Source organism: Mauremys reevesii, linkage group 11 (genome assembly GCF_016161935.1).
Source record: "Mauremys reevesii isolate NIE-2019 linkage group 11, ASM1616193v1, whole genome shotgun sequence".
Lineage (NCBI taxonomy): Eukaryota > Metazoa > Chordata > Testudines > Geoemydidae > Mauremys > Mauremys reevesii.
The window spans coordinates 72,417,557-72,444,282 of NC_052633.1; the positions used below are offsets into that span (position 1 = coordinate 72,417,557).

The window sequence follows — 26,726 nt, forward strand, 5'->3', positions numbered from 1 at the left end:
TGGGGGCAGCAGCATCCAACCCTCCCACCCTCCACTGCAGACCGGCTGGGGGCAGGAGCATCTCCAGCCCTCCCACCCCTCACTGCAGACCGGCTGGGGGCAGGAGCATCTCCAGCCCGCCCACCCTCCACTGCAGACCGGCTGGGGGCAGGAGCATCTCCAGCCCTCCCACCCTCCACTGCAGACCGGCTGGGGGCAGGAGCATCTCCAGCCCTCCCACCCTCCACTGCAGACCGGCTGGGGGCAGGAGCATCTCCAGCCCTCCCACCCTCCACTGCAGACCGGCTGGGGATAGGAGCATCTCCAGCCCTCCCATCCCTCACTGCAGACCGGCTGGGGACAGGAGCATCTCCAGCCCTCCCACCCTCCACTGCAGACGGGCCGGGGGCAGGAGCATCTCCAGCCCTCCCACCCCTCACTGCAGACCCAGTTGGAGACGGAAGCATCCGGCCCCCACGCAGACCCAGCTGCGGCGCAGCAGGTAAGTTTGATTTCGCGTCAGGTGATTTTTGCTATCTCGAAGGTCGTTTTCTCTTCTGCATTTGACTCGGTGTAACTGGCCCGACTATTTACTGCCCGCTCCCTCCCCCGGTTGTATCTTTGAAATTTCCAGGTAGGGGAGGTGCAGCAGCCGAGTTCTGCCCCGTTGTAAGTGGTGCTGCTGCTGCGGTTTTAAATACGGGGGTGGGGAGGAGAGAGTAAGAGGCACCACACCTACAAACTCTTCAACAAGCTGCAGTGGGCGATCTTCCCTGCGTGGGAGCAAGGGCGCACATTCCACCTTGCTCCTAATGAATTGTCTTATCCGCTTGAATTTACAGACAGGAGGTTTATTATTTAAGTCTATGCGGATGAAGTCTATAGAGCATCCCCGCTCTGGGTGGGAGGACTCCAGGCGTGCATTTTGGAGTCATGTCACCTTGCCGACTCGCGTATGCCTATGACTACGCGTTCCTTCCAGGACCATGCGTGCACGTTGGGGAAGGGTTGGTCCTTGCACGTGCGAATGGCTTATGTATCTTGGAGAGAGGGATTTCATCTCCCAGGCACATGTGCATGTGATGGTACCTTGCTGGCATGCACGTTGGAGAAGAGTTTCCCCCATTGCATGTGAGAATTCCATGTCTGCACGCAGGTTGCAAAGGGGTTCTCCTTGCAGGCATACTGGCATGTGAGCAAACTTTAGACAGAAGGGCGTTTTTTAGCCTGTCCCCCCAAAATAAAAGGGTCTCGCACTTCGAATATAGCAAAACAAATGAAATGGGGCTCAGCAAACCCTGCCCCATTCTCCTGGGCACCGGGCAGGGCTGTGCAAAGAACTGCAGAAGTCTATTGCTGCCTCTGAAATAAAGGGGATTTATTGCCATGCGTTCTGTGAAAGGCGATATTGACTACGGATTGCATTTGCTCCCTTTTCCAAAATTGTGGTCTTGTCCAGGTCACTCAGACGTTGGGCTTTATTGATTGAGCTGGGGATAGTCGCTTGCTTTATTGAGTGGAATAAAGAGACTTGGTCGGATGGATTTTTTTTTTGTCTTTTGCTCCTAGCAAAAAATAGGTCTCACCCAGCAGCTGAGACTGCAGTTCTCTCAGGCACTAGGACAAACCCACTCAGCCCCCTCCCCCTCTTATTCTGCTGTCTGATCTATTCTTAGCTCCATGTCTCCCCCTTTGAAGCTGGTGGATTCCTGCCCACTCCCTTTGAAGAGGAAATCGTTTTTTAAAAAAGCAAAAGGGGATTATTTTCACATGCATTCATATTCCCTCTTAAACCAAGGAAAGGTTTTTTCAGAGGAGAAATCCTGGCAAAACTCTGGGTGTTTGTTTGTTTTGTAAATCTTATTAACCATAAAATAAAATGCATTGCTCTGAAATTGTATTTCTTGGAGCTTTATCCTTAAATGACCTTGTGCTTTTTAACAATTCTTATGAGTTTTGCAAAGCCTTCATCATAAGATATAAAATGCTCACCAGAAAAATCAGTGCTTGCATTTATATTAAGTGTGCTTAAAATAATATTTTATCTCAATTTATCTCAAACTCCTTACTTTCAGGATCATTCATAAACATCCCAGCTGAGTTATGCACCTGTCAGTCTATAGCTTTCTCCAAGAAAATAGCAGCTCCTTAATGTTGCGTGTTGCTCGAGAGGGAATGATTTTTTAAATTATATTTATCTTGCTGTATCTTCTCAGTTATTTTGCATAGAACTAGAGAAAGGCAGCTTCCAGTTTTCTCTTATTTTGAATTGATTCTCCATTATTCTTGAATGATTCCCTAATTTTGTGTGTTTTAATACATGTCAAGAATGGTATCAGTTTGTAATACCTAAGCCCCATACTCTGAATGGAAAATTTTGTCTTCAGAAACAGCCATTGGAGTGATGAAATCTAACTATTATTGAAAGTGGTATCGTCCGATCCTTTTAAAATGACTCGAACACAGCCCCTTTTGTGCTGAAGAAAAGGCACAGCTCTGGCATTATTAAATAGTTCCCTCAACAAACCCAATATCAGTTACTCAATTGCTGCAGGGAAAATTCAGCATTATTTTGAGTTTTGCTCAACAAAAAATAAAGGGACAGATCTTTCCCAATCCAGCATAGATCATTTTCATTTTTAACCAGCGTTGGTGTGCCTGGTAGATCCTGTGTGTTGAATAAAGTGCACAGATTGGTTTCTCTAGTAATCCTATTAGATGAGAGCACAAAGATTGAAAACATTAACAATTATCTCTGCCTATTTTTCCCCAATAAGAGGTTACTTGGTAGAAGTCATATGTACTAATTAAAGAAGTAAGTCAGCTAACGTCTCTTTGCCTCAGTTTCCCCCTCTGTAAAATAAGGATAACGATTATTTTCCTGGTAGGTGTGGTAAAAAATAACCCTTTAATAATAAAAGCACTTATAGTATAGCACCTTTCATCTGAAGATCATAAACTATAATATGAAAAAGTGTATATATTCCCACTTTCCATATAGGGAAACTGAGGTACTGTGTTTGCAACAATGCCATTGTCATTCAGCAAGTCAGAGACAAACAGGCTTGGAATAGAACTCCAGCCTTCTGATTCCTAGTCTATGCTGTACCCATCAGACCATGCTGCCTTCCAGATTCATTAATGTTTCTATAGCATTTTGAAGTTCTAAAACGCTGTATTAAAGAGCTCCGTTCAGGCAAAGTATGGATTGTTGTGGATGGCACTCTAAGACATTCTTTAATTATCTGCCACATTGCCATGATCTCAAGGCCATATAGAACCCCATTAATTGCCAGTGGCTGCCGTACATATCCCAAATAGACTATAGCAGACAGATCTCTAATTAATCCCAGGGAGGAACATCTATGTTTGCAAACTAGGTCTTCAGCTTCCAAAGTGCCTGCTTGACTACCAAGCCACAAACCATTGAGTTAAATCTACACACCGCTTGCATGTTAGTTTTATCAGAGTGAAGAATATCAAATGCCTTCACTCTCCCATCAAGAAAAGTTATTTACTTTTTACTGAGATTTGCAAGAGTTCTTAATCTAATGTTAGAAATGCCATAGGTTAAATGTTTTAAAAAATTACAGCAGTGTTTTGTGAGCATTTGCCTTAACTGTGCCCTGCAGGGACCAGTTCTGTGGGGTAGTGGAGAGCTCCACTCCTTGTTCTCCCTTAGGAGACTGCCATTTATGAAATAGAAATCTACCCACTAAGACCTGGACCAAACCCACCAATGTCTGTTCATGTTGCCACCACAGGTAATGACTTGGGTCACTACCAGTCTGCGTTGTGTTTGAACCAGTGCATCACAGCAGAGATAACTCAGGCTCTTACCCAGGTGTTGCCTCTAATCTGACCACCGTCCACACACAAAAACCTCTCATCTGGGTTTAGAGGTGCTTTAAACCCAGCTAGCTGGTACAGTTAGGCGATATGGGTTTGAGCCTGGGTTCTGCTTTAACCCAGGCTGGTAACACACCCACTTTGCAGTGCCGCTAATCCTCCGGTGCCTTCCCACAGTTCCCACTGGGCCATAGTTTCTTCCCCTCTATGAACACCTTCCTTCTGTACCAGAAGTCACCTTCTAGTTTATGTACATCAGTTTGGCATTTAAACCCCACATTGTATTTAGGCTGCTGTATTTCTACAGCACTTCCACAGTATTTGAACAGTCTCTGGGAAGGAGATAGGGGAACGCACCAGGGAGGATGCAGTGGAGGAACCAGCGTGATCTCCTTAGCAACGTACCATGCTGCCAAGATGCCTTCCACCAGGTCTCGTGCCTTGCATCTGCCTCCTGTTGCCAAAATGAAGGTTGCATTAAAGCCAACAGCTGGATCAGGTCATCATTCACAGTAAACTCTACACCTCGTCATGGGTTGCAACAGAGGCGGAGGACCGGAAGTTGTTTACATTAGTGAGTTGGCAGGCTAAGAACACTTCCACACAGGTCTGTCCTTCCTGGGCCAAAGTTCTCTTACAATACACTGTGAAATAATTCAGAGAACTTAGTGCAGTGCTAAGAACCAGGGGATAGCCTCCCAGAAGTCCTAGCCTACCTCCTCAGGTGGATGAGTACAGCACCAGCATGGATGCAGTCACACAGGTGTGCGACATGTTAAGCTTTTGCAGTAGGGCCTCTCTACCCAGGCTAATATAACCCGGGTACTCAAACCTGGTGACAGTCACCCAAGCTGACAGCAGTGAAGTGATATGCTCTGTGTCTACTGCAGATCCCCTGAGCCATCCAGTTCTTACCTTTAGAGGTTCTCTCTAAATATCCTAGATGATATTTATTGTGTGACATATAAGCAGTCCTGGATCACTCCCTGTGGACGCGTCCAGTTCTGTCAGTTTATCCCATGTGGCTGTTCAGTAACTCTTTGTGGGCCAATCCCTGATGCTGCTACTCAGTGGTTACGCAGGCAGAACTCTGAATTGAAGTCAGTGAGCGTATTGGCCTGGTGTAAACATTTTTCAAATAATCCACCTCTACATTTGGTGTTAGACAGCGGTCTCCAATGGACCACACAGCAGTGACCTTTTGCCTTATAATTCAACAAGGAACGTCTTCTTCCTCCATGTACCTTTCCCCCACATGGGTTCTCCCACACCTTGCCTTGTCAAGATCTCCCACCCCTTCATTCCAATAACCACATTCCAGCCCTTCCCCCTTTCCAAAGTTTTCTAAGTGGCTACAAATTGTGGCTTATCCTCTGGTTGGGTTAGCAGAAGCCATCATCAAAGTCCATGTTGCATTATGGGTCAGCGAACCCTGGGTACAACAACTGGCCATGAGCAATTCTTTCTCTTACGTATTTGTGCGTGCACATGTACACCATTTCGAGGTGGTTTAGCCTTAAAGGTGGGGTGGCTGGGGGGGAAAAACAGCTGCTTCCAAACTCTGCTTCCATGTAATCCAGCAAATAGCATTGCCATTGGGCTGGCAAATGAAATCCTTTCAAATGAGCACTCAATGTCTGCTGGGTTAAACATGCAGGACTCAGAGCCCACTGAAGTAGGAAAATGGGGAAGTGTGTGGGTGTAGGGGAATGGGTGGAATTGGGGCGAGGAGAGGAAAACGTGTCTTCACTTTGTTTCCAGAAGAAATGTAAGCCCAGGTGTTAGGTTGCGATTTTCAAAGCAGTCTAGCACATCTTCTATTAAAATTATTTATATTACCATAGCATCTAGGAGCTCTAGTCATAGACCAGAACTCTATTGTACTGTGAGATGTGTGTCTTAATCTCTTAGATTGCTTTGAAAATCTCAAACTACCCCCACCCCCGAAGGTTATTCTAATATCCAAACCTCAGGTCTCTTCAAAAGCTAATGTGCATGTGTCACTCGTTGAAACTTCTGGCACAAGATAATACATGGTAGAAAACCAGTCTCCTTCCTGTGGATAAACTTGGAAGCTTTGCATTCTTTGTCTGAAAATGTTTCTTTCTCCTCTCCTGCCAAATCTGGACAAAACAACCTCGAGGCTGGGGTTGGAATACTCTTGGGTACATACTATCTTTAGAGGTAGACAGACGGTGTTCTGGGATTCTCCATAAGGGAAAGTTTTATGCAAGGGAATTTAACAAGGCATTTTGTTTGGCTTTTAAAAAAAAAAACTTTTCTTGTACAGTGTGTGCCAGAGTTCAATAAGGCTGCTGTGTGCAGCAGCGTTATCCCTTCACAATTGGGAAAGTTATGGAATAATGGAGAAAAAAGAACTAATTCATAAAACAGATATTCTCTAAAGCATCCTCAGTGGAATGACTTAGACAAATCCTTTGAAAATGTCATCCAGAAACAACTGAGTGATACTTTGGAAAACTCCTTTTTAAAACGTTTTGGCTGGAATGTATCCTATAGAATGTTACTAGCAAAGAGTTAAGTCTGTCAGAAAAAGGAAGCGCAAAAGAGGCCCAGTTTAGCGGTCTGAGGGTATGGCTACACTTGCAGCTGTACAGCGCTGGGAGTTAAACCTGTCTTCGTACAGCTGAGTAGGGAAAGCGCTGCAGTCTGTCCACACTGACAGCTACCAGCGCACTGTCGTGGCCACATTTGCAGCATCTGCAGCGGCATTGGGAGTGGTGCATTATGGGCAGCTATCCCAGCGTTCAAGTGGCTGCAATATGCTTTTCAAGAGCGGGGGTGGGGGGAAGAGAGAGAGTGGATTTTTGGAGCCGACACTGTGTCAGCAGCTGCCTTGCAAGTTCCGACCCCCTCCCCCACCCCTCACTCACTGTAAGCAAACAGCTTTTTTTCATCACAGACCAGATAAGCAGCCGCTCCCCGAAACGGACCCCCCCCCACCCACCCACCGCGCTGCTTCTCTCCTCAAGCCCCCTCCCTCCCCCTCTCTTCAAGCAAACACTAGCTGTGGGCGTTCCAAAGGGAGCCCCCCTGCCTCTGCTCATTCACAGCAAGCAGTAGCTGAGTTTGTTTTTTTGATAAGCAGCTCCGGAGCCAACAACAAAACAAAGAGAGGCATCACAACAGAACAAAGAGTAACCTTCACTTAAAAGGATTATGAGAAGCTTCTGGAGGTCAGTCACAGCGTACTAAGATTATTCCCTGTTTACACTGGCAGCAGCAGCGCTATACCCCTTATTCCTTTCGTGGAGGTGGAGTACAAGCAGCGCTGTAGCCACGAAGATACAGCGCTGTATGTGCCTTGCCAGTGAGTTACAGCGCTGAGAGCCGGGAGTTCTGAGCTCTAATCCTAGCACTGTTACTGATTCACTCTGTGGCCTTGAACAAGTCACCTGAGTGTCCTCATGTGCAAAGTGGGGCTAATAACAAGCATCTGTCAGTGGTGTTGGGTGTCTCAGTTAAAGAATACCTGTAAAGTGTTCCGTGATTGTCAGCTATCTTACTGCATTTTCCCCTCTGTTCTGCTCCCTAAACTGATATGTTAAACCATATGCTTTGCTCTTTGAAATTCTGCTACAAGATCAACCTCTCCTGTGATGCCTGCTGCGCGTGGCCAATTAGCAATGGCCCGAGGGAGGGTCAGTGGGATTGCTTATCACTTTGTTTTGAAAAAATATTAAGTTTAAGTGATTTGGAACCATCAAGGTATACACAGAGAGGAAGGATGGTCCAGTGGTAAGAACACTAGCCTGTGACTTCAAAGACCTGTGTTCAATTTCCTGCTCCACTACAGAATTCCCATGTGACCTTGGGCAGGTCACTTAGGGCTTGTGTAAATGAATGTGTAATTCACCACAAGCTTGGGTGTAAGTCCATGTTGCACTTGCCTGTTGGGCGCTCAGCAGGGGTGCTGGAACAATTTGTATAGTGGGGGAGCTGAAAGCCATTGAACCAAACTGTAACTGTATATAATGGAAACTACTTCAGGCGAGGGGATGCAGATGCACCCCTAGTTAGGGTTGCAGGCATCCAGTTTTCGACCAGAACACCCAGTCGAAAATAGACCCTGGTGGCTCCTGCCATTAAAAGTCCGGTTGGCGATGCAGCGGGGCTAAGGCAGGCTCCCTGGCTCTGCGCAGCAGCCGGCATGTCCGGCCCCTAGGCACAGGGGCGATCAGGGAAGTGCTGCGTGCTGCCGCAGCGCTGGCTCCGCAGCTCCCATTGGCCGGAAACCCCTGCTTTACCTGTAAAGGGTTAAAAAAAGCCCATAGGTAAAAAGAAGGGAGTGGGCACCTGACCAAAAGAGCCAATGGGAGGGCTAGAACTTTTTTAAATGGGGGCGGGGAAACTTCCCCTTTGTCTGTTGTTGTTGCTTTCCGGAGAGAGGAGATGCAGAGCAGGAATGGGGCTAAACTATGCTGTAGGAAGCTTTGAGCCAGGTATGAAAAACCATCAGATCATACCTAGGGACTACTTATTTGAAATCCCCAAATATGTAAGTAGATCAGGGAATGTCTAGGAAGACGCGATTAGGTTTCTCTCTTTTTTCTTATTGGCTTGTGGACTCCTCTGTGCTAACTCCCAAATGCTTTTGTTTTGCTTGTAACCTTTAAGCTGAACCTCAAAAGAGCTATCTTGATGCTTAATTTTTGTAATTTTTTTTTTCAGACCTAGCAAAAAGCCTAAGTTCCAAATGTATTTTCTTTCTTTTTGTTTTTAATAAAATTTACCTTTATTAAGAACAAGATTGTTTTTTTGTGTGTGTCCTAAGAGGTTTGTGCACATGTTGTTTAATTAGCTGGTGGCAACAGCTGATTTTTTTTCCACAGCTCTTCCCTGGAAAGCGGGGAGAAGGGGAAGAAAGGGCTTGAGGGTACCACACAGGAAGGAATTCCCAAGTGCTCCTTCTTGGGTTCTCAAAAGGGGTGTGGTTTTTTTTTGTTTGTTTGTTTTTTCAGTTGGGTGGTGGTAGGATCTACCCATCCAAGATCAGAGAAAAGCTGTAACCTTGGAAGTTTGTGTTACTGAATCATCTCCTGGAGGTTTCCGTACGCATTGGAGTCTCTGCGCATCCCCTGCTGTCTGCCTCCTCCGATGAGCGTGCCCGCATCCCGAGGGCATGTGTTTGTTGCAGGGTAGGGGGGAGGAGCGAAGAATAGCTCAGTGGTTTGAGCATTGGCCTGCTAAACCCAGGGTTGTGAGTTCAATCCTTGAGGGGGGCATTTAGGGATCTGGGGCAAAAATCTGGGGATTGGTCCTGCTTTCAGCAGGGGCTTGGACTAGATGACCTCCTGAGGTCCCTTCCAACCCTGATAGTCTATGATTCTAAGTTTAATACCAGCCTGGAGTGGTCAGTATTAATTTTTAAAATCCTGGCGGGCCCCCACCTTCTGCACTCAAAGTGCCAGAGTGTGGAATCAGCCTTGACAGCAGGAGTGGGGTAGGGGGCAGGGCAAGGGTGTTCAGTTTTGTGCAATTAGAAAGTTGGCAACCGTTCCCTTAGCTCCAGCACCTGTGGCACTACGTGTCTGTGTGGACCCTGCTGCTGTGCACTAAATGTTCCCTACTGCACTTTGATCTAGCCTGCTTTGAAAGGGGAATAAGTCAAGGCATGCTAAGGGACTTTTTAGTGTGCAGCCGCCAATGTTGCCATAAGTACTGATGAAAAGGACTTAAGTATAAGTGCCAAGTACACATTGCAGAAGTCCTTATAAGTACAGGTGTGCTGTGAAAATCGTGCTTATGTATTTATAAGTAAAAGTACAAGCAGAAGCACAAGTACTGTCCACTCCCATATTCCCTGCAATTGTCTGGTGAATGTATGGACAGCTACCTAAATAATGTGAACACATGGTGGAAGAGAAAGAAGAAGAGTAACAATGAAATGTTATTCATGTACGTGAACAATGGATTAACAATGAAAAAATATCTTCTAAATGTAAATACATTTATTTACACATATACACACACGCCAACCTGAATGTGGGACAGTTGCGAGGGATGTGATTGTTTCAAAAACCTATTTTGAAGAAGCACTTGCAGAGGGGAAAAAAGTTGCTGGTATTTTAAATACCTTTTAAAGTGTACTTAATACAAGCACGAAGTACATAGTATTTAAAATTCTTAAGTACAAGTATGTAGTGTGCTTCAAAACAGGTATATTTGTTCTTAGGTGCATGGGAACACTGGCAGCAGCAAGGTCCACTTAGAGTTTAGACATGAGTGTGGCAGGCTAGTGCAAAGTATATTTACACCCCAGCCTGCCGTGAACTAAGCATTCGTTTAGACAAGCCCGAAATCGCTCTGTGCCTCAGTTTCTCATCTGTCAAATGGTGATCCTAGCACTTCCCTACCACATAGGGATGTTGTGAGGATTAATCCAGTAAAGATTGTGATACAGATACTGTGGTAAACAGGGGCCAGATAAATACCTTAAATAGATAAACAGACCTAGAGCTGGCATATGTAAACACCGGAGTTTATTACTGTTACTGTCTTCCCTCTTATTGTTTTGCATGTTCGGTTGTTGCATCTTATCTGAAATTGGACTGTATATTATTCAGGGCAGAGATCTTATCTTGCTATATGTTTATATAGCATCTAGGAGGTAGGTTCCTGATTCTGCTTGGGACCTTGGCGTGCTACAAATAAGTACGAAGGATTAGTCCAAGAGTGCTGGAAGCACTTAATATACTGGATGTATTTATCTGCCTTACATTATCTGTGACTATAAACATAAATAAATACAAAACTGATGCTAGTTAGTGCCCACTGCTCACACTGTCGTCTCACCTCAGCTCTGTTATGAACAATCCCCAAAATGCTATGGCCAGAACAGAACCCTGTTTTTAATGTACCAGGGATCAAAGGATTTTCTTAGCTTTCTGAGAGGCTTTTTCTCATACTCTGTTTTCGTGAGCAGAATAATATATTTTAATGGAAATAGGATCAAGCCTTTCCATTGACTTAAAATGGTACAGGAGCAAACCTTGAGACTCTTGTGTGATAGAGTCTAATGCTGTCATGACAGCCCTGATCAGCAGTGCTTGCTACTGTGGGGCCCACCTGGGGTTCTTCCTTCTATGTTCACACAGAGATTAATAACAAATTGCTTGGCTAATAAACTGCGGCATGCTAGCTCTGAAGCCCTGGCCATTGTCCTCTTCCTTACCACCTGTTGTGGATGATTAGATTCATGCCTGCTCTTGTGCTCCCATGGGGAATGCATTCTACACTGATATGTGTATGGAAATTATCATGCTCAACCTACACTTTGAGGGACTTATAGACCACGATTAAATCACCTTTAATCTTCCCTTTAATAAGCTAAATAGACTTCAGCAGCCCAATCTATTGTTGTGGCTCACCCTCTCCAATATGTCAGCATCCTTCTTGAAGTGCAGATGCCAGAACTGGACACAGTATCCCAGCAGCAGTCACGCCAGTGCCAAAAACAGAGGTAGAAATAACCTCCCTACTCCACATTACCCTGTTTATACATTCAAGGACAACATGAGCCCTTTTTGTCACAGCGTCAGACTGGAAGCTCAGGGTCAGCCGGTTATCCACCATGACCCCACATCTTTTTTCATCATAACAGCTGAGGGCGCTGCATTGGTTTTTGCCTTCAATTTTTGTGTCCGCTTAACCTAGGTCACAGCTGAATAAACTTAAAAAACAAACCAACCCCTCCTCCCCAAAGCCCGGTCTGTGGTTTTAGGGCTGTTTTTAATTTTTGCTGTCGAGTTTTGTGTGGGTTGCTGTTCAAGGGTTAGGAGACTTTCTGTCTCCTCTTTGAGGCAGTGTGGGCTGAACACAGGCTGAGAACCTGGAACTCCCAGATTTTAATCTCAGCTCAGTTTCTTTCTGTCTGTTCAGTTTTTTGGGGGGGTTGCCCCTCACTGTGGTATCTGAGTGGCGCCAGGCCACTGTGCTGCAGTTTTCCCCATCCCTAAGTTAATCAGCTGCTCTATGTGCAATGTCTTTCAGGTGCAGAGCATGATAAGCTTTAAGCATTATGACTGAACTTTGCAGGAGAACCTTAGAAGGGTGTATTTATGTGTCCCAGGCAAGTCTCTGAAGAATAGCACCACCTGTGTGAATTTACTCCCAGCCATTTGTCCCCTCAGTGTGCGTTTTTAAAAATGCCTCTTTCAAAATGTAAACAAGTTCCTGTGGACACGGACAGCTGCCGAAGTTAGTATGTCAAGAGCTGTCTCTTTGCGCTCTCTTTGAAATCGGGGTGGTTTGAGCTGGAGGGGAAGAGTATTTCTTTATTCTTGGATAGTCCATTGTTCTTTTATATTGATTAAAGTATGAAGTGTTAACACCTACTTAACTAACTTCCCAAGCACACTACTACTCTATGGGCTGGTCTACACTGTGTGTGTGTGTGGGGGGGGTCGATGTAAGATACGCAACTTCAGCTACGCTATTCCCGTAGCTGAAGTCGACGTATCTTATTCTGACTTATCTCCCATCCTCACGGCGCGGGATCGACAGCCGCGGCTCCCCCGTCGACTCCGCTTCTGTCGCTCGCCCTGGTGGAGCTCCAGAGTTGACGGGAGCGCGTGCGGGGATTGGTTTATTGTGTCTAGATGAGACACAATATATTGATCCCCGATAGATCGATCGCTACCCACGGCGGGTAGTGTGGACATACCCTATGTAAATAAGACATTCCACAATGCAGAGAAGCAGCAATGTTCCCAGGAAAGAATCACTCTTTTTTTCTAGATGCTTTGTATTTTTAACCTCCACCCCTCTTTGTTTGTTTGTTTATTTGTTTTATGTGAACCCTCCACAGGCTCTTTCACAAGGCAAGGAAGGGGACAGGAGAATTGCTATATGGTTTTTCTTTGCCTCTATTTAGGATTGGGCAGTGCTATTATCCCAAACTCTACCTAAAATCAAACTTCACCCACAAAAGACACCACGCTAGATTGGGGTACCACTCAGAAAAGACTGCACTTCTTCAAAATATTGTCCCTATTCTTTCTTGCCTGCTTTAATAAGGATTGAAATGATTTAAATTAACATTGTTAACTATACTAAGGTGTAAGAGCCAACCCCTCCTTGAGATGACATGGGGCATTTCAACACCTCTTGGAGCTCCTGTTTCAGGCTGTCTGTAGACTCAGGCATAGAACATTGCATTGGTTTCACTCTGCTGACAATTTGAAGGTTCTGTTTGCAGCTGTAATGGCCGGAGACTTGTGCCAAGATTTGCAAAAGTCCTGATGATTTTTGGGTGCCTAACATGACACATCTTTAAGTGCCCTGCTGGGCCTTATTATTGGAATGCCTCTTTACACACTTCCTGATGGCTAATGAAAGTTTATTTTCTATATGTAAAACTTCAGTAATCTTTTGATTTTCAACTTTTCAAGTCACTCAGAGGCAACTGAACACAGTCTTTCCTCAGGTATTCAATTAATACAATTAAAGTTTTACTATAAAGCTCTGTGTATGAGAGAGAAGCATAAATAAAACTTTAGATCATGTATTACAAATTTTAAAATAACCAACACTCCCCCCCCGAACCCAAATCCTCAAAACTTGTGCCTTGTATTTGTGGGAGGGGTGTTTTTTAGACCATATAACTGAGTCTAAAAATCTTCAACTTTTTCCCAGCATTTGTTTAAATAAAACAATTTCTTCACATTTAATGGGCTGTAAATTATGATGATGTCTTTAAATTCCCATTGAAGGACTGCTTCATCCGTTAGGCGGGATTTTAATTCACAGTCATGTAGAGTCTTCTAATCATTTAAATGTTCAACCTAGATCTGCCTTGCTGTATTTAGATCTCCACCAAAGTATCTATGCCAGTGCTATCTCACAACCAGTCTCTTCATTTCCTAGATTCGATCTAGTCGAGAATTGCATGGATCCTGTGGATTCAGGATGGATGTATGGATCATCCATTGATTGTTCCAGACAGGGAACAAAGGGTAGGAATAAATGGTCAATTTTCAAAATGGAGAGGGGTAACTAGTGGTGTTCTCCAAGGGTCAGTCCTTGGACCAATCCTATTCAACTTATTCATAAATGATCTGGAGAAAGGGGTAAACAGTGAGGCGGCAAAGTTTGCAGATGATACTAAACTGCTCAAGATAGTTAAGACCAAAGTAGACTGTGAAGAACTTCAAAAAGATCTCACAAAACTAAGTGATTGGGCAACAAAATGGCAAATGAAATTTAATGTGGATAAATGTAACGTAATACACATTGGAAAAAATAACCCCAACTATACATACAATATGATGGGGGCTAATTTAGCTACAGCTAATTAGGAAGGAGATCTTGGAGTCATCGTGGATAGTTCTCTGAAGATGTCAAAAAAGCAGTGTGCAGCAGCAGTCAAAAAAGCAAACAGGATGTTAGAAATCATTAAAAAAGGGATAGAGAATAAGACAGAGAATATTTTAGTACCCTTATATAAATCCATGGTATGCTCACATCTTGAATACTGCGTACAGATGTTGTCTCCTCATCTCAAAAAAGATATACTGGCATTAGAAAAGGTTCAGAGAAGGGCAATTAAAATTATTAGGGGTTTGGAACGGGTCCCATATGAGGAGAGATTAAAGAGACTAGGACTTGTCAGCTTGGAAAAGAGGAGACTAAGGGGAGATATTATAGAGGTGTATAAAATCATGAGTGGTGTGGAGAAAGTGAATAAAGAAAAGTTATTTACTTGTTCCCATAATATAAGAACTAGGGGCCACCAAATGAAAAGAATGGGCAGCAGCTTTAAAACAAATAAAAGGAAGTTCTTCTTCACACAGCGCACAGTCAACCTGTGGAACTCCTTGCCTGAGGAGGTTGTGAAGGCTAGGACTATAACAGGGTTTAAAAGAGAACTGGATAAATTCATGGAGGTTAAGTCCATTAATGGCTATTAGCCAGGATGGGTAAGGAATGGTGTCCCTAGCCTCTGTTTGTCAGAGGGTGGAGATGGATGGCAGGAGAGAGAGCACTTGATCATTTACCTGTTAGGTTCACTCCCTCTGGGGCACCTGGCATTGGCCACTGTCGGTAGACTGGAGACTGGGCTGGCTGGACCTTTGGTCTGACCCAGTCTGGCTGTTCTTATGTTCTTATCCACCAGGATGCAGCTTACACTGCTTGCATGTTGAGGGCCTATTCCTGCGGCCTTTACTCAGGCAAAACCCCCATCAAAGTCAATGGCATTTTTTTAATATTAATAGTGACTTGATTAATAGGCCCTGAGTTTTTGATGTGGATTGGTAGTAAAAAAATTTTCAAGACAACCAAAATACTTCATTGTAATTTTTTATTTTTCATGGCGTCGTCTTGATTTTTTCCTCCCTCAACATAAAAAACTCACATTTAAAAAAATCCTTACACTTGTTACTAATAGAAATGCAGATTATTAAATTGCAGGGTTTTTTAAAATCAGGTTGACTTTTCACCATGTATCACATCATTCAATGACTATTTGCATTAACCTCACCTTGCATAATAAATCTACGGTTTGTCTAGATTAAAGTAATTTGCACCATAGTTTCACTGCTGCAATTGTCCCGTCCAGATCCTAAAATAGTCAGTTTTGTGTATGTTTATTGTCAGTTTCACCTTTTTGTTCTACTGCCAGTGCTTTTGTTTGGTTTTGCTGGCATTGCAGAGGAATGTTAAAATCTCCCAACAAATCATGCTTATTTAGTCCGTTCCTATTAAACACCCAGTCCAATCCTGATGGCTTTTGTTTAAATGTGGAACATACATTTAAGCCTGGTTCATATTAGAAAACTTGTGTTGGTGTAACTAAATCGATTTTAAAATCAATAAATGTAGATTCACACAAGTCAGTTTAAATCATGCTTAAACCAATTTTGCTTAACATGGTAAGTTAGCTGCAAGTGCCTCTTTAAAAATCCGCAGGAACTTGCTCTTATACATGGAGTTAAATGTGACGCTCTATTGATTATTTATTTGTCCTCTTTCTCGCTCTCATTTTAGGTTGGAAATGGAGGATGTCTGTTGGATGCTGTGACTAGGATGCTTTTGCAAGCCAGAGCATCCCTGCTAATCGTTGCCTGATCGATGGCTCAGAAGTGCAGGAGCTGATAGATTTTAAACACCTCCTCAGAGATGCCCCATGAGATGCTTCAAAACAACAGCGGGATGGAGGAAGTAGTGCAGAAGGAGAACAAGGCTGGAACACGCAGCCCACGCCGAGGCTCCCTGCGGAGAGCTGTGGCTACGGCAGTGACCTTTGATGGAGAAGCCACTATGGACAGAAGGAAAAAGAAAAAGAAAGAGTCCCGTCCAGAGTCTATTATAGTTTATCGGTCAGAGAATGAAAATAAGGTGGAGGAGGAGCAGGCAGATGAGGAAGGAAGGGAGAGAAGTTCAGAAGAAGGCTCCAAGTTCTTGGGAAATTCCATGACAGATGGTACGTATCCTCAGAAGCTGCAGATGGCACCCAGATTCCACTGGCCATTGAGCCACTGACCAGTAAAATATATTGATCCATGCGTAAATAGGGGCACTGACTCTTGCTTGTCTGTTTTTTAAAGATATGGGGAAGAATAAAACTTCTGGAAGTGCATTCTCCTCTCTTGTGGATGAGGGCTCTGAACCCCCCAGGGCATCCATGGGACTTGAGGGCACAAGCCCTTTCTCAGGTGTAGCGTTTATTAGGGTAGATGCTGCGAGTTATTTTTTGGGCTTCTGTACCTTTGCTTTTTTTGAAAATTCAGCATTTTCAATTTACAAAGCAAGGGTGTTTTTTTTATGGAGTCAGGATGGGTGGGCTGGTGGGGGAGCACAGAAGGAGAATCCTAAACCTTCTTTCCAGCTCCGCTACTGACTTTTGATGTGACCTTGGGCAAGACACTTCATAGAATCATAGAATTCAAGATCAGAAGGGACCATTATGATCATCTAGTCTGACCTCCTGCAAGATGCAGGCCACATAAGCCGATCCACCCACTCCTGAACTAATTCTCTCCCTTGACTCTGCTGTTGAATGCTCCAAATCATGATTTAAAGACTTCAAGTAGCAGATAATCCACCAGCAAGCGACCCCTGCCCCATGCTTCGGAGGAAGGCGAAAAACCTCCAGGGCCACTGCCAATCTACCCTGGAGGAAAATTCCTTCCCGACCCCAAATATGGCGATCAGCTGAACCCCGAGCATGTGGACGAGACTCTCCAGCCAGACCCTCTGGAAAAGGCTAACAATATCCCAACATTGACCCTTTGTACTAATTACCAGTGTGGCACGTTATTGACCTATTGACTAAACCCGTTATCCTATCATACCATCCCTCCATAAACTTATCCAGCTTAATCTTAAAGTCATGGAGGTCCTTCGCCCCCACTGTTTCCCTCGGTAGGCTGTTCCAGAATTGCACTCCTCTGATGGTTAGAAACCTTCGTCTAATTTCAAGCCTAAATTTCCTGACTGACAATTTATATCCATTTGTCCTTGTGTCCATATTAGCACTGAGCTGAAATAATTCCTCTCCTTCCCTGGTATTTATCCCTCTGATATATTTAAACAGTGCAATCATATCTCCTCTTATCCTTCTTTTGGTTAAGGAAAACAAACCGAGCTCCTCAAGTCTCCTGTCATACGACAGGCTTTCCATTCCTCGGATCATTCTAGTGGCCCTTCTTTGTACTCGTTCCAGTTTGAATTCATCCTTCTTAAACATGGGAGACCAAAACTGCACACAATACTCCAAATGAGGTCTCACCAACGCCTTATATAACGGGACTAGCACCTCCTTATCTCTACTAGAAATACCTTGCCTAATGCATCCCAAGACCGCATTAGCTTTTTTAACGGCCACATCACATTGCCTACTCATAGTCATCCTACGATCAACCAGGACTCCTAGGTCCTTCTCCTCCTCCGTTACTTCCAACTGGTGCGTCCCCAGCTTATAACTAAAATTCTTGTTAGTCCTCCCTAAATGCATTCCACTTCAACTTCTATTCCTCAGTTTTCCCTGTCTCGTAATAGCAGAGAGGGGGTTTGTGAGGCTTCAGACATGAATGCTTGAAAGTGCTTTGAAATCCCAGATAAAAGGCACCAGGGGTTATTTTTTGGTCTGTTTTCTTAGCCACTTATTTGTTTGAATATGCTCCCCATTGGTCCCCCTCTTTTTAAATCTTTTTTTAATGTAGCTGCTAATTTAGGGCCTGATGCAGAGAGATGTTGAGCACCCTCTGCTCCCATTGACTTTGGGATCAGGCCCTCTTCCCTACTTAGAAAGAACTGCATGTAAAGCAAATGGATGGGAAATCGGTCTCCAGGTTGATCAGTTCTAGAGGCTCTTTCTGGGATAGTGCCATAGGGAGAGGGCATTGGCTGCAGCCTCCTGTTGATACATTCTCAGCATAGCTTCCTCTTTGGGAAGGGACTCCTTGTCACGGTCACCGGTGAGCACTTTCAGAGCTGCTTTCACCAAGAAGGGCGGCTGGAGATCTCTGCACGGGGGCGAGTCCTCGCCAGGTCTTCTAGCCCTACTCATCTATTCAGACTCATAGCTGATTTGGGAGGAGAGTGGTGGTGGGTTTGTGTGTGTGTGTGTGTGTGTTGGGGAGGCAGGGGTTAGTAAATAAGGAAAATTGCTGTTCATGTATATTCCATCCCTTTCCCTGTGTGGAATGCACTATTTGTATTCACAGCCCAGTTAGATCGCTGCATCTCAGACCTACTGTCCTGCTGTGTTTTTAAGCCTAAAAGGGTTGCAGACAGTGGACGCTTCTGTTTTTAAAGTATGTCCCATTGTCCCTTCATTGATGTCATAAACTCGTCTATTCCCACCTCTGCCCATGCCTTCCTCTGACTTGAGCCAGCCACTCCTCCTCCGTCCAGTGTCCCACTCAGGCAGTAACTCTGCTTGGGCTGGTCAGGCCAGCTCACAATCCCTATATTCTTCCAGGACTGGGCTGGGGATGGGACTTTTTCTGTCCCTCACTGTGGAGCTCCATCTCCGAGGCGCTCTGCCAGACACCCATGTTGGCTGCCTTTAGATTATGCTGCAGGTCCCAGGGACTTCCGTTGTCTTTCTTGCCTATATTTGGCCCCTTCCTTTGTTTTTTTTGTTATTTCTGTACAACTTTCTGCCCCTTTCTTCCCCTACCTTTTACCAGTGTGGACTGGATCCTTTGTGGTGTGACTGGTTTGCCTGGGTCTGTCCATGTGCCACGTTGTTTGATATTGGGCCATATTTGGGCTGATTGACTTTCCCTGTAATTCTTTTAAAATGTCTCTCACATGTTTATGGCCCTTGGAAGGAAGCATTTGCAATAGGTGCCTTACAGAGCAGTGAAATAAATCTCTTTAACCGGGACTCCCTTCTCTGTGGCTTCTACAATCCCAGCTCTCCAGCAAGGACAGATTGTCCCACCTGCCTTTCCATAGGTCCAGAGAATGTAACCACCACCCCTGTTCTTCAACACTGCTTTCCCGTTCGCTTCATGTCGGGAAGTCGGATTAGCCAGACTTGTTTTAAAAACTATCTGTGGACTTGCTGCAGCCTAAGTAACAGACCTAGGGCCAAATTCAGAGTTGATGTGTAAGGGCGTATAACTGGGACCCCTGTAACCACCGTGTAAGGCAGGGGTGGGCAAACTATGGCCTGCAGGAGAGATCCGGCCTGCGAGCTCCCGCTGGGAAGCACGATCTGGGGATTGCCCTGCTCCGGCACTCCAGCTGGGCTGCAGGGTCAGGGGCAGCGCCACGTGGCTCCTGGAAGCCGCGGCATTGCCCCGCTCCGGCTCTTATGTGCTCCAATGGCCCCCTCCGGCGCTCCAATGGGAACTGCAGGGGCGGTGCCTGTGGATGGGGCAGCGTACAGAGCCACCTGACTGCGCCTCCATGTAGGAGCTGGAGAAGGGACATGCCTCTGCTTCCGGGAGCCGCTTGAGGTAAGCACCCCTCGGAGCCTGCACCCCTGAGCCTCTCCCCGTGCCCCAACCACCTGCCCCAGCCCTGATCCCCCTCCCGCCTTCCAAACCCCTCAATCCCAGCCCGGAGCACCCTCCTGCACCCCAAATATCCCAGCCCCACTCCAGACCCCACCCCCCCAGCTGGAGCCTACACCCTTCCTGCACTGCTGTCCCAGCCTGGAGCCCCCTCCCACACTCTGAACTCCTCATTTCTGGCCCCACGCTGGAGCCCGCACACCCAACCAGAGCCCTCACCCCTTCCCACACCCCAACTCCCATTTTATGAGCATTCATGGCCTGCCATACAATTTCCATACCCAGATGTGGCCCTTGGGCCAAAATGTTTGCCCACCCCTGCTGTAGGGGGCTCTGAGTTGGTGTAACTTAGAAGGCGTAAGAATGGGGGCTGCTTTAACTTCGTCTTATACCCTTTAGTTAGATCCTTTTCTTGCTACACTGTATCCCTTGTCATGCACATTATACATGCACATTATACCAACTTAGACTTTCCCTCCCCCCACCTCTGACTTTGGCCCACTGAGTATATGGTAGTTGGTGTAGCATACATGTTGAGGGGACCAGAAGAGAGAGTACATTGCACCATTTTAGAGTCCCCTTTGAATCTGGCCCATCGTCTCTTTCCTCTACTATCTCCCCTCTCTTCCTTTAGCAGCTGCCTCCAGTTTTTCCTTTTACACAGCCTCACCAGTACAGAGCCTTCTCTACTCCTGCCATCTCAACCAACGTCCCTGGGTAGCTCCACATTTTCTTCCATTTTCCTGCGTGATCTCCTGCCTGCATCTCTTAGCTTCCCTTTCCCTGCCTTTTTTATTATTATTATTTACCATTATTTGAACTCTGACTGTATTGTCTAATGTCTTTGGGGATTTTCATGAAACGTGCTTCAAAAAAAAATAGTTATGTTAATGCTGATGAAATTTCTCTCTCATTTGAAGGTGCCTGGAGCATGCCCTTAGACAGCCGATATGTTACTTTAACTGGAACTATCACAAGGGGGAAGAAGAAGGGCCAAATGGTGGACATCCATGTTACGCTAACAGACAAAGAGCTACAGGAGCTGGCTAAGTCAAAGGAGCCTCGAAAAGATGAGACACCGGAAGGGAAGAAGACTTGCGACGTTGGATTGGACAGGGGCCCCCATGTCCTGCTCTGGAGCATCATCTGCCTTCCTGTCATCTTTGTAGTGTCCTTTGTGGTTTCCTTTTACTACGGGACCATCACTTGGTACAACATCTTCTTGGTGTACAACGAAGAGAGGACCTTCTGGCACAAGATCACCTTCTGCCCCTTACTGATTATCTTCTATCCTGTCATAATCATGGTCATGTCTTTCTTCCTAGGCTTGTATACGGCCGTTACCCAGATTGCATGGTCCTTCGGTGGCTGGTGGCATGCCGTGAGAGATATGGAGAAGGGATTCTGTGGCTGGTTGTGTAGCAAGCTGGGCCTAGAAGATTGTTCCCCATACAGCATTGTTGAGCTGCTAGATTCTGATAATATCTCAGGTAGTCTGTCTGGCAAAAGCTCTGCACAGGGTGTTGAGACTTCAACAGTCTGAGGCTTTGTCCTGCCTGACTCTGACTTTCTTGATCACGTGTATTATGAATGGTGCACCAGACAAAGTACTACACTGACTTTATCTTTGAGCACACACGTAGAGAATGAAAACTTGGGAGTTGGTGGAGAGGAGGGGAGGTTAAATGTGCACGGAGCACCAAAATGCCGGATGGGAGTCTGGCATTTGTTGTCAGGTGAAAATGCATGGTTATTTCATGGGGCTGCTTAGCTGATCTGTTTAATATTTGGTTTTAGCAAATCACAACTTTGTGTAATTGTGAGAAGATCCAGGTGTGTCGGGTTAAGGATGGAAGCTGTATAGGTATGTTGGGAGCGGCAAAAGTCCCTCACTTCTGCAAAAGGCAGTTCTAGTTTTAGCGTGGAAAGGATGGACCATATCGTGAATGTAGACCTAGCTAAAGAAGTCTGTTCTCTGATCAATCCCTGTGCCCAACACCTGCTGAAATCAGGTGCTCATGTGGTGCTAGAGGCTAGATTGCAAAGTGCATGGTGTTACTTAGAAACCGGTATGTTGGGAAAGGTGTTTCACTAGTTCACACAAATGCAACAAACCTTGCAGGTAGTCTGGCTGCTGCAGTGAAGAATGTCTAGTGGCTTGAAAGGCAACCTTGATACTGAACATCTGGTTTGGTGTGCAAGCAAAAGCTCAGGTTGTGCCAAAAGGTTCCTCCTTTCTTAATCCTAATTATATAGCAGCATAAGAAAGAAGCATCTCCACTGAACAAGAACCAGGAGTTTGTACTTGTGAATGCAGTGTGTGTTTGTGTGGAGCAGTAGCACATGTATTTAGAGCTGCACAGATGATGTGTGCAGAGGGAAAGTCTTTCTACATGGATATGAGGCAACAGAATGGCCTATCTTGCTGTCCTGATACGGCAGTGAATCTGCCCCTTGGGAATGGGAGATCCTGAGCCTGCGTCATTTAGTGTTAATGCAAAATGCATTCGTCTCTCCGGCTGGAAATCCCACCCCCATTTCTTGACTCCATGTCTCCATACAGTTAATTATACTGAGCGGTGATGGACTTTAACCTTCATATTAAGTCTGTCCCCTTCCCCCTGTATTTCATTTTCATGGATGTTTTTCTTCCTTTGCATCACCTCCTGGAGGAACATTTTTAAGGCATTTAAAGACTGGCACAGAAGTTCCCTTCTGATTCCTATCTTGACTGTCCAGTTTTGGACTGGGAAGATGGGTGGTAGTTGAGTTACAGGTGTCCAAAAGATAGTTGTAGTTTATAAGTAGTCTGCACACATATACCTCTATAGCCGTGGTTTTCAACCTTTTTTCATTTCTAGACCTCCTAAAAAATGTTGAATGGAGGTGCAGACCCCTTTGGAAATCTTAGACGTAGTCTCCGGACACCCAGGGGTCCGTGGGCCACAGGTTGAAAACCACTGCTCAACAGCAAAGTTGGTGCTCGTGGAAGACCTGGAGCCTGAGCTCTCTATTTTCGCATCCCCAAGGTACAGACATTAAAGGCAGCAACCGATCAATCTTCTCCTTCACTGCATCACTCCCAGCCTGGAAGGGCCCCACCAGTCACATGCATGGAGATAAGTGATTCATAGTCTGTGTGCAATCTATTCAATCAGTGTGGCCTTCATGGGGGTATGCACTTTTCACCCCTACCAGAGGGCTTATCTGCTTTCATCATGGGGTTGCTGAAAGCTTGTTTCTCACACAGTGGGTTTAGCTGGGACACTGACCTTCCCAGCATGGCTTGTTTAAAACTGTGTGTGTATTCTTGACCTCTTTCTTCAGCAGCTCACTGCTAGGTGCTGGCGACAGGCCGGATAGGATGCAAAGCAACCTGCTTTAGGTACAGCTGTATTTCCACATCTGTGCTTGCTCCAGCTTCACTCTTCTGAATCTGGTGCCCAGAGAAGTAAACAAACAACAGCACATTGGCTGGCGAAACTGCAAAACCAAATGTGTGTACCAAAGCGATAGGGAACAAAATCCCTGGAGCAAAGAGATTAAAGCCGGCCACAAGCAGAGCCTCTTGGCTTCCGTGAATAGCATCATATGTTAAAGAGAATCTCCTTGTCTCTTTTCACATCAGACTAATCTCAGTAGACTTTTACTCCTCCTGACACTGATCCCTTTTTCCAGTTAGAGGGGAACTGGGCACTGCTCAAGCCCCTGCTTACGTTTATAGTTGTTGTGACAAGGAGTGGGATTCCGACTTGGAATTGTTTCTTGCAGGGTCATGGGAAATGAAGAGAATGCAGTTGGCTCCTTGGACTTTTCTGTACAAAAATATAAACTGCTGGGCACACTTTTGTGCTCAACACCTGGGAAGCCCCTAAACATTTGGGAGATTTCTGAATGTGTAGTGCCAGTGTCTTTTAAATCACGGTGGAATGTTCAGCTCTGAAACGAATGCTCCTTAACTTGGAGAGAGTAGGTGTAATTATGGTAGGGAAGGCAGAAACTCTCGACCAAAGACATTTGAACCAACTCTGGACTGAAGCACAAATTGTCCCAATCTGTTATTCTTCGGCTTTATCCCTTCAGCCAAGGATCTCAAAGCACTGTGAGAACTTCTGTGAATCCTTGCATTGCCATTGCCAGGTGGGGGTGATATGCCTATTTTATAGGTAGGGAACTGTGGTACGTAGGAGGTGAGTGACTTGCTAGAGATCCCCCAGCATCTCACTGCTCTAGCCATGAACGGAACACGTGAGTCCTGACTCCTAGTCTCCTCTAACAGATATGGTCCGTTTGCTATTGTCTCATACCCTAGTCTCACTTTTATTAGCAGCTTCTTAAAGACAGTGGGTCCTCGCTGGTAGGAAACAAACCTTTGAGCCAATAGGCAATACTTTGCTCTCAGAAAATCACAAATCTGTGCAGCATTGGGGCCAATTCAAGCAAAGGTGGTGCCTCCCACAAAGCTGTTCTCCTGGAGTCGTTCTCCTAGGGGCCTGACCTGATGCTTTTTCCTGTCTTCTGATGTCAGTAATAAGAAGTGCAAGAGGTAAGTGGCTGAGCCTTGGCAGTCTGTTTCAGTTGGTCCAGGGCCACTGATCCATTCTGAAATACCCCACAGGTGCACAGCAGTCTGGAGTGGAGGAACAGCTTAAGTTGTACAAAGCTGGAAGAGGGTTAGTCATGTGAACTCTCCCTTATGGGATGCTGCCAGCCTCCTATCCGCCTTACAAGATGCACCAGGCTGATTCAGAAGGCTGTTTTGTTTACTTTGGGGCTGCTGCATATAGTTCACAGTCAGTGCTGGGGGTGGGAAGGCAGGCAGGCGTCATTGCAGGTGGAGAGGGAAGAGCAGAGCAGTTCATCTACTATTCAAGTCAAACAGTGAATGCTCAGAGCTGAGTCAACAGCATAAAGGGCCCTTTAGCTCCCAGAGGGCTTGGATGGTAAATACTAGACACAACACAGCTTTGTACAGTGTCCGTTCTCTGCTCTTGGATTCACCGTAAAGATTGCAAGCAGCCTGCTGGAGAGGAACGGCTGAAATCAAATGTGTGCCTCTTACTGCCACGTAAACCCAAAAGAGGGTCAGACGAACTGTCCTCCCCATACATACATTACTGCTAGGCTGCTGGACATGCTGAAATTGCCCTCTGATGCCTCTTTAATGGGTTATATATGTAATCTGTTTTCTACTTGGGTCTGCTTGGGTCCTGTTGTCCTCAGTGGGCTGGTCCACCACTGACTTGATTGGGAGCAAGTTTGGACCCTGGGAGACTTCTGGTGCTATTTGTAGTAGCTTTAGGACTTTTCTAAAACCAAAACACTAGACTGTTTGTTTTTCCTCCCACCTACTTGCCTAATGCTGCAAAGTATAAGCTTAAGAACCTGATGTGATTGGAAAAAAAGCACAACCGCTTGCTGCATTCCTCCCCTCGCTGTTGAAAAGCTCATGAATATTTTTGCTTATGCGCCATTGCCAAACTGCAGGGATCCCCAGGAATCAGTCCCAATGGCTGAATGCGTCTCCGGCTGCCCCTGTTTGGATGTAGGCTTTAATGTAATGGAACAGTCTCTGTTGATTTTTGACTGTGCTTTCCCCGTCCCATCCTGGCTGGCCCGGTGGAGAGTAAAGATGCATCTGGCTTTGGGAGAGTGACATGCTCACCTTCTTGCTTGACTTTGTATTTAAAAAAAATAATCACACAATGCTATTGTTTTCTGTGCTGATGAACGATTATAAATTGTCTCTGTCTAGAGTCCAAAATTAATGCTGTGTCTGAAATTATTAACACGTCTTTGCATTGATCCATTCCTGTATGGAACCAAGACAGTCTTTGGGTGCTGACTTCCCCTCAGCTTTTACTTTTTATTAAACAAAAATGATCACTCTTTGATTTGATTTTTTCCTTGCTGGCTATCCACCGGGCTCAGAGCCAACTTAAGTGCACCTCTCTCCAGTGCTGAGGCGTTCACGTTCATGCTGTAGCCTGCCGCTCCTGCAGGGAGGTGGTGTAAAGCTATTTGTTTCAATGACTCAAAGATGAGTGGCAAAGCACGAAGAAAGCGTGTGCCCTTTACCGCTCCTTTGTGGTGTCTAAAGACGGTGTGGGAGTGGGTGATTCCTTCATTTTGGAGATACCAACTCTGGACTTAGTTCTCTTTGCTGGAGGAAGTGGTAGGAGCCATCAGGTTAAAACTGAGTGGTTTTACTTGAGGAGAGAGGCAATAAGAAGGCACCGATCTTGGGCTACATCTAAGCTGCAAGGGCAAATTTGTTTTGAGAATCCAGTTTAAAAAAACCCTACACGTTTGGCAAAAGTCACACACAAAAAAAAATCCAAATTATTCCAGAAAAGAAGTCTTCTGGCTGGAAATTGCAAACTTATTCACATTTCCCACCACCATTTTGCACAGCCACACCGGTGATAGTTTTGTGGGTTAGCACTGGATTATATACACAAAGAACAGAATCAAGACAAACTTTGCTTTTGAATCTGAAGCAATTCTGGCAGCAAGTCAAACGATACTGCGTATAGCTCCCCTCAGTTGCATTGCCTAACTTGCTGACTATATAAGGCTTCTTCCAATGCCCAAAACAGAAATAGAAACATATTAGGGTTTATATTGATGAAAGGCTATTTATAATAATTAAAGGCTAAAAAAAGGCCACTCTGGAAGCTGGCCATCATATCAAGCTGCGTCAGATCCTAAAATATCTTACTTAGGGGGTGCACAAACTAGATAGTTGATCCTATAAAAAGTACTTCCCCAACCTTCATCCTTCCAGCATAATTCCAATCAACTTCTAGTAGCTGGAAGACAAGTGGGACTTCCAGAGTGGATTCATCCATTTAGCTAGGAAAGAGATTTACGCACGGCCTTTACAATGCAGAGGTAGATGAAGAA

At 45.4% G+C, this 26,726-nt stretch overlaps 1 protein-coding gene across 2 annotated transcripts; it reads left to right on the forward strand.

Moving 5' to 3' along the window:
- Positions 1-21: 21 nt before the first annotated feature.
- Positions 22-25,691, forward strand: TMEM169 (transmembrane protein 169). Of its 2 annotated transcripts, XM_039493520.1 has the most exons (4): positions 22-481; positions 13,717-13,805; positions 15,838-16,273; positions 20,741-25,691. In XM_039493520.1, exons 3-4 carry the CDS (start codon positions 15,970-15,972, stop codon positions 21,361-21,363), a joined length of 927 nt encoding a protein of 308 aa, XP_039349454.1. In that variant the 5' UTR covers positions 22-481; positions 13,717-13,805; positions 15,838-15,969; the 3' UTR covers positions 21,364-25,691. The 2 variants fall into 2 exon arrangements, with proteins under 2 accessions (XP_039349454.1, XP_039349453.1); XM_039493519.1 differs by lacking the exon at positions 13,717-13,805.
- Positions 25,692-26,726: the final 1,035 nt, after the last annotated feature.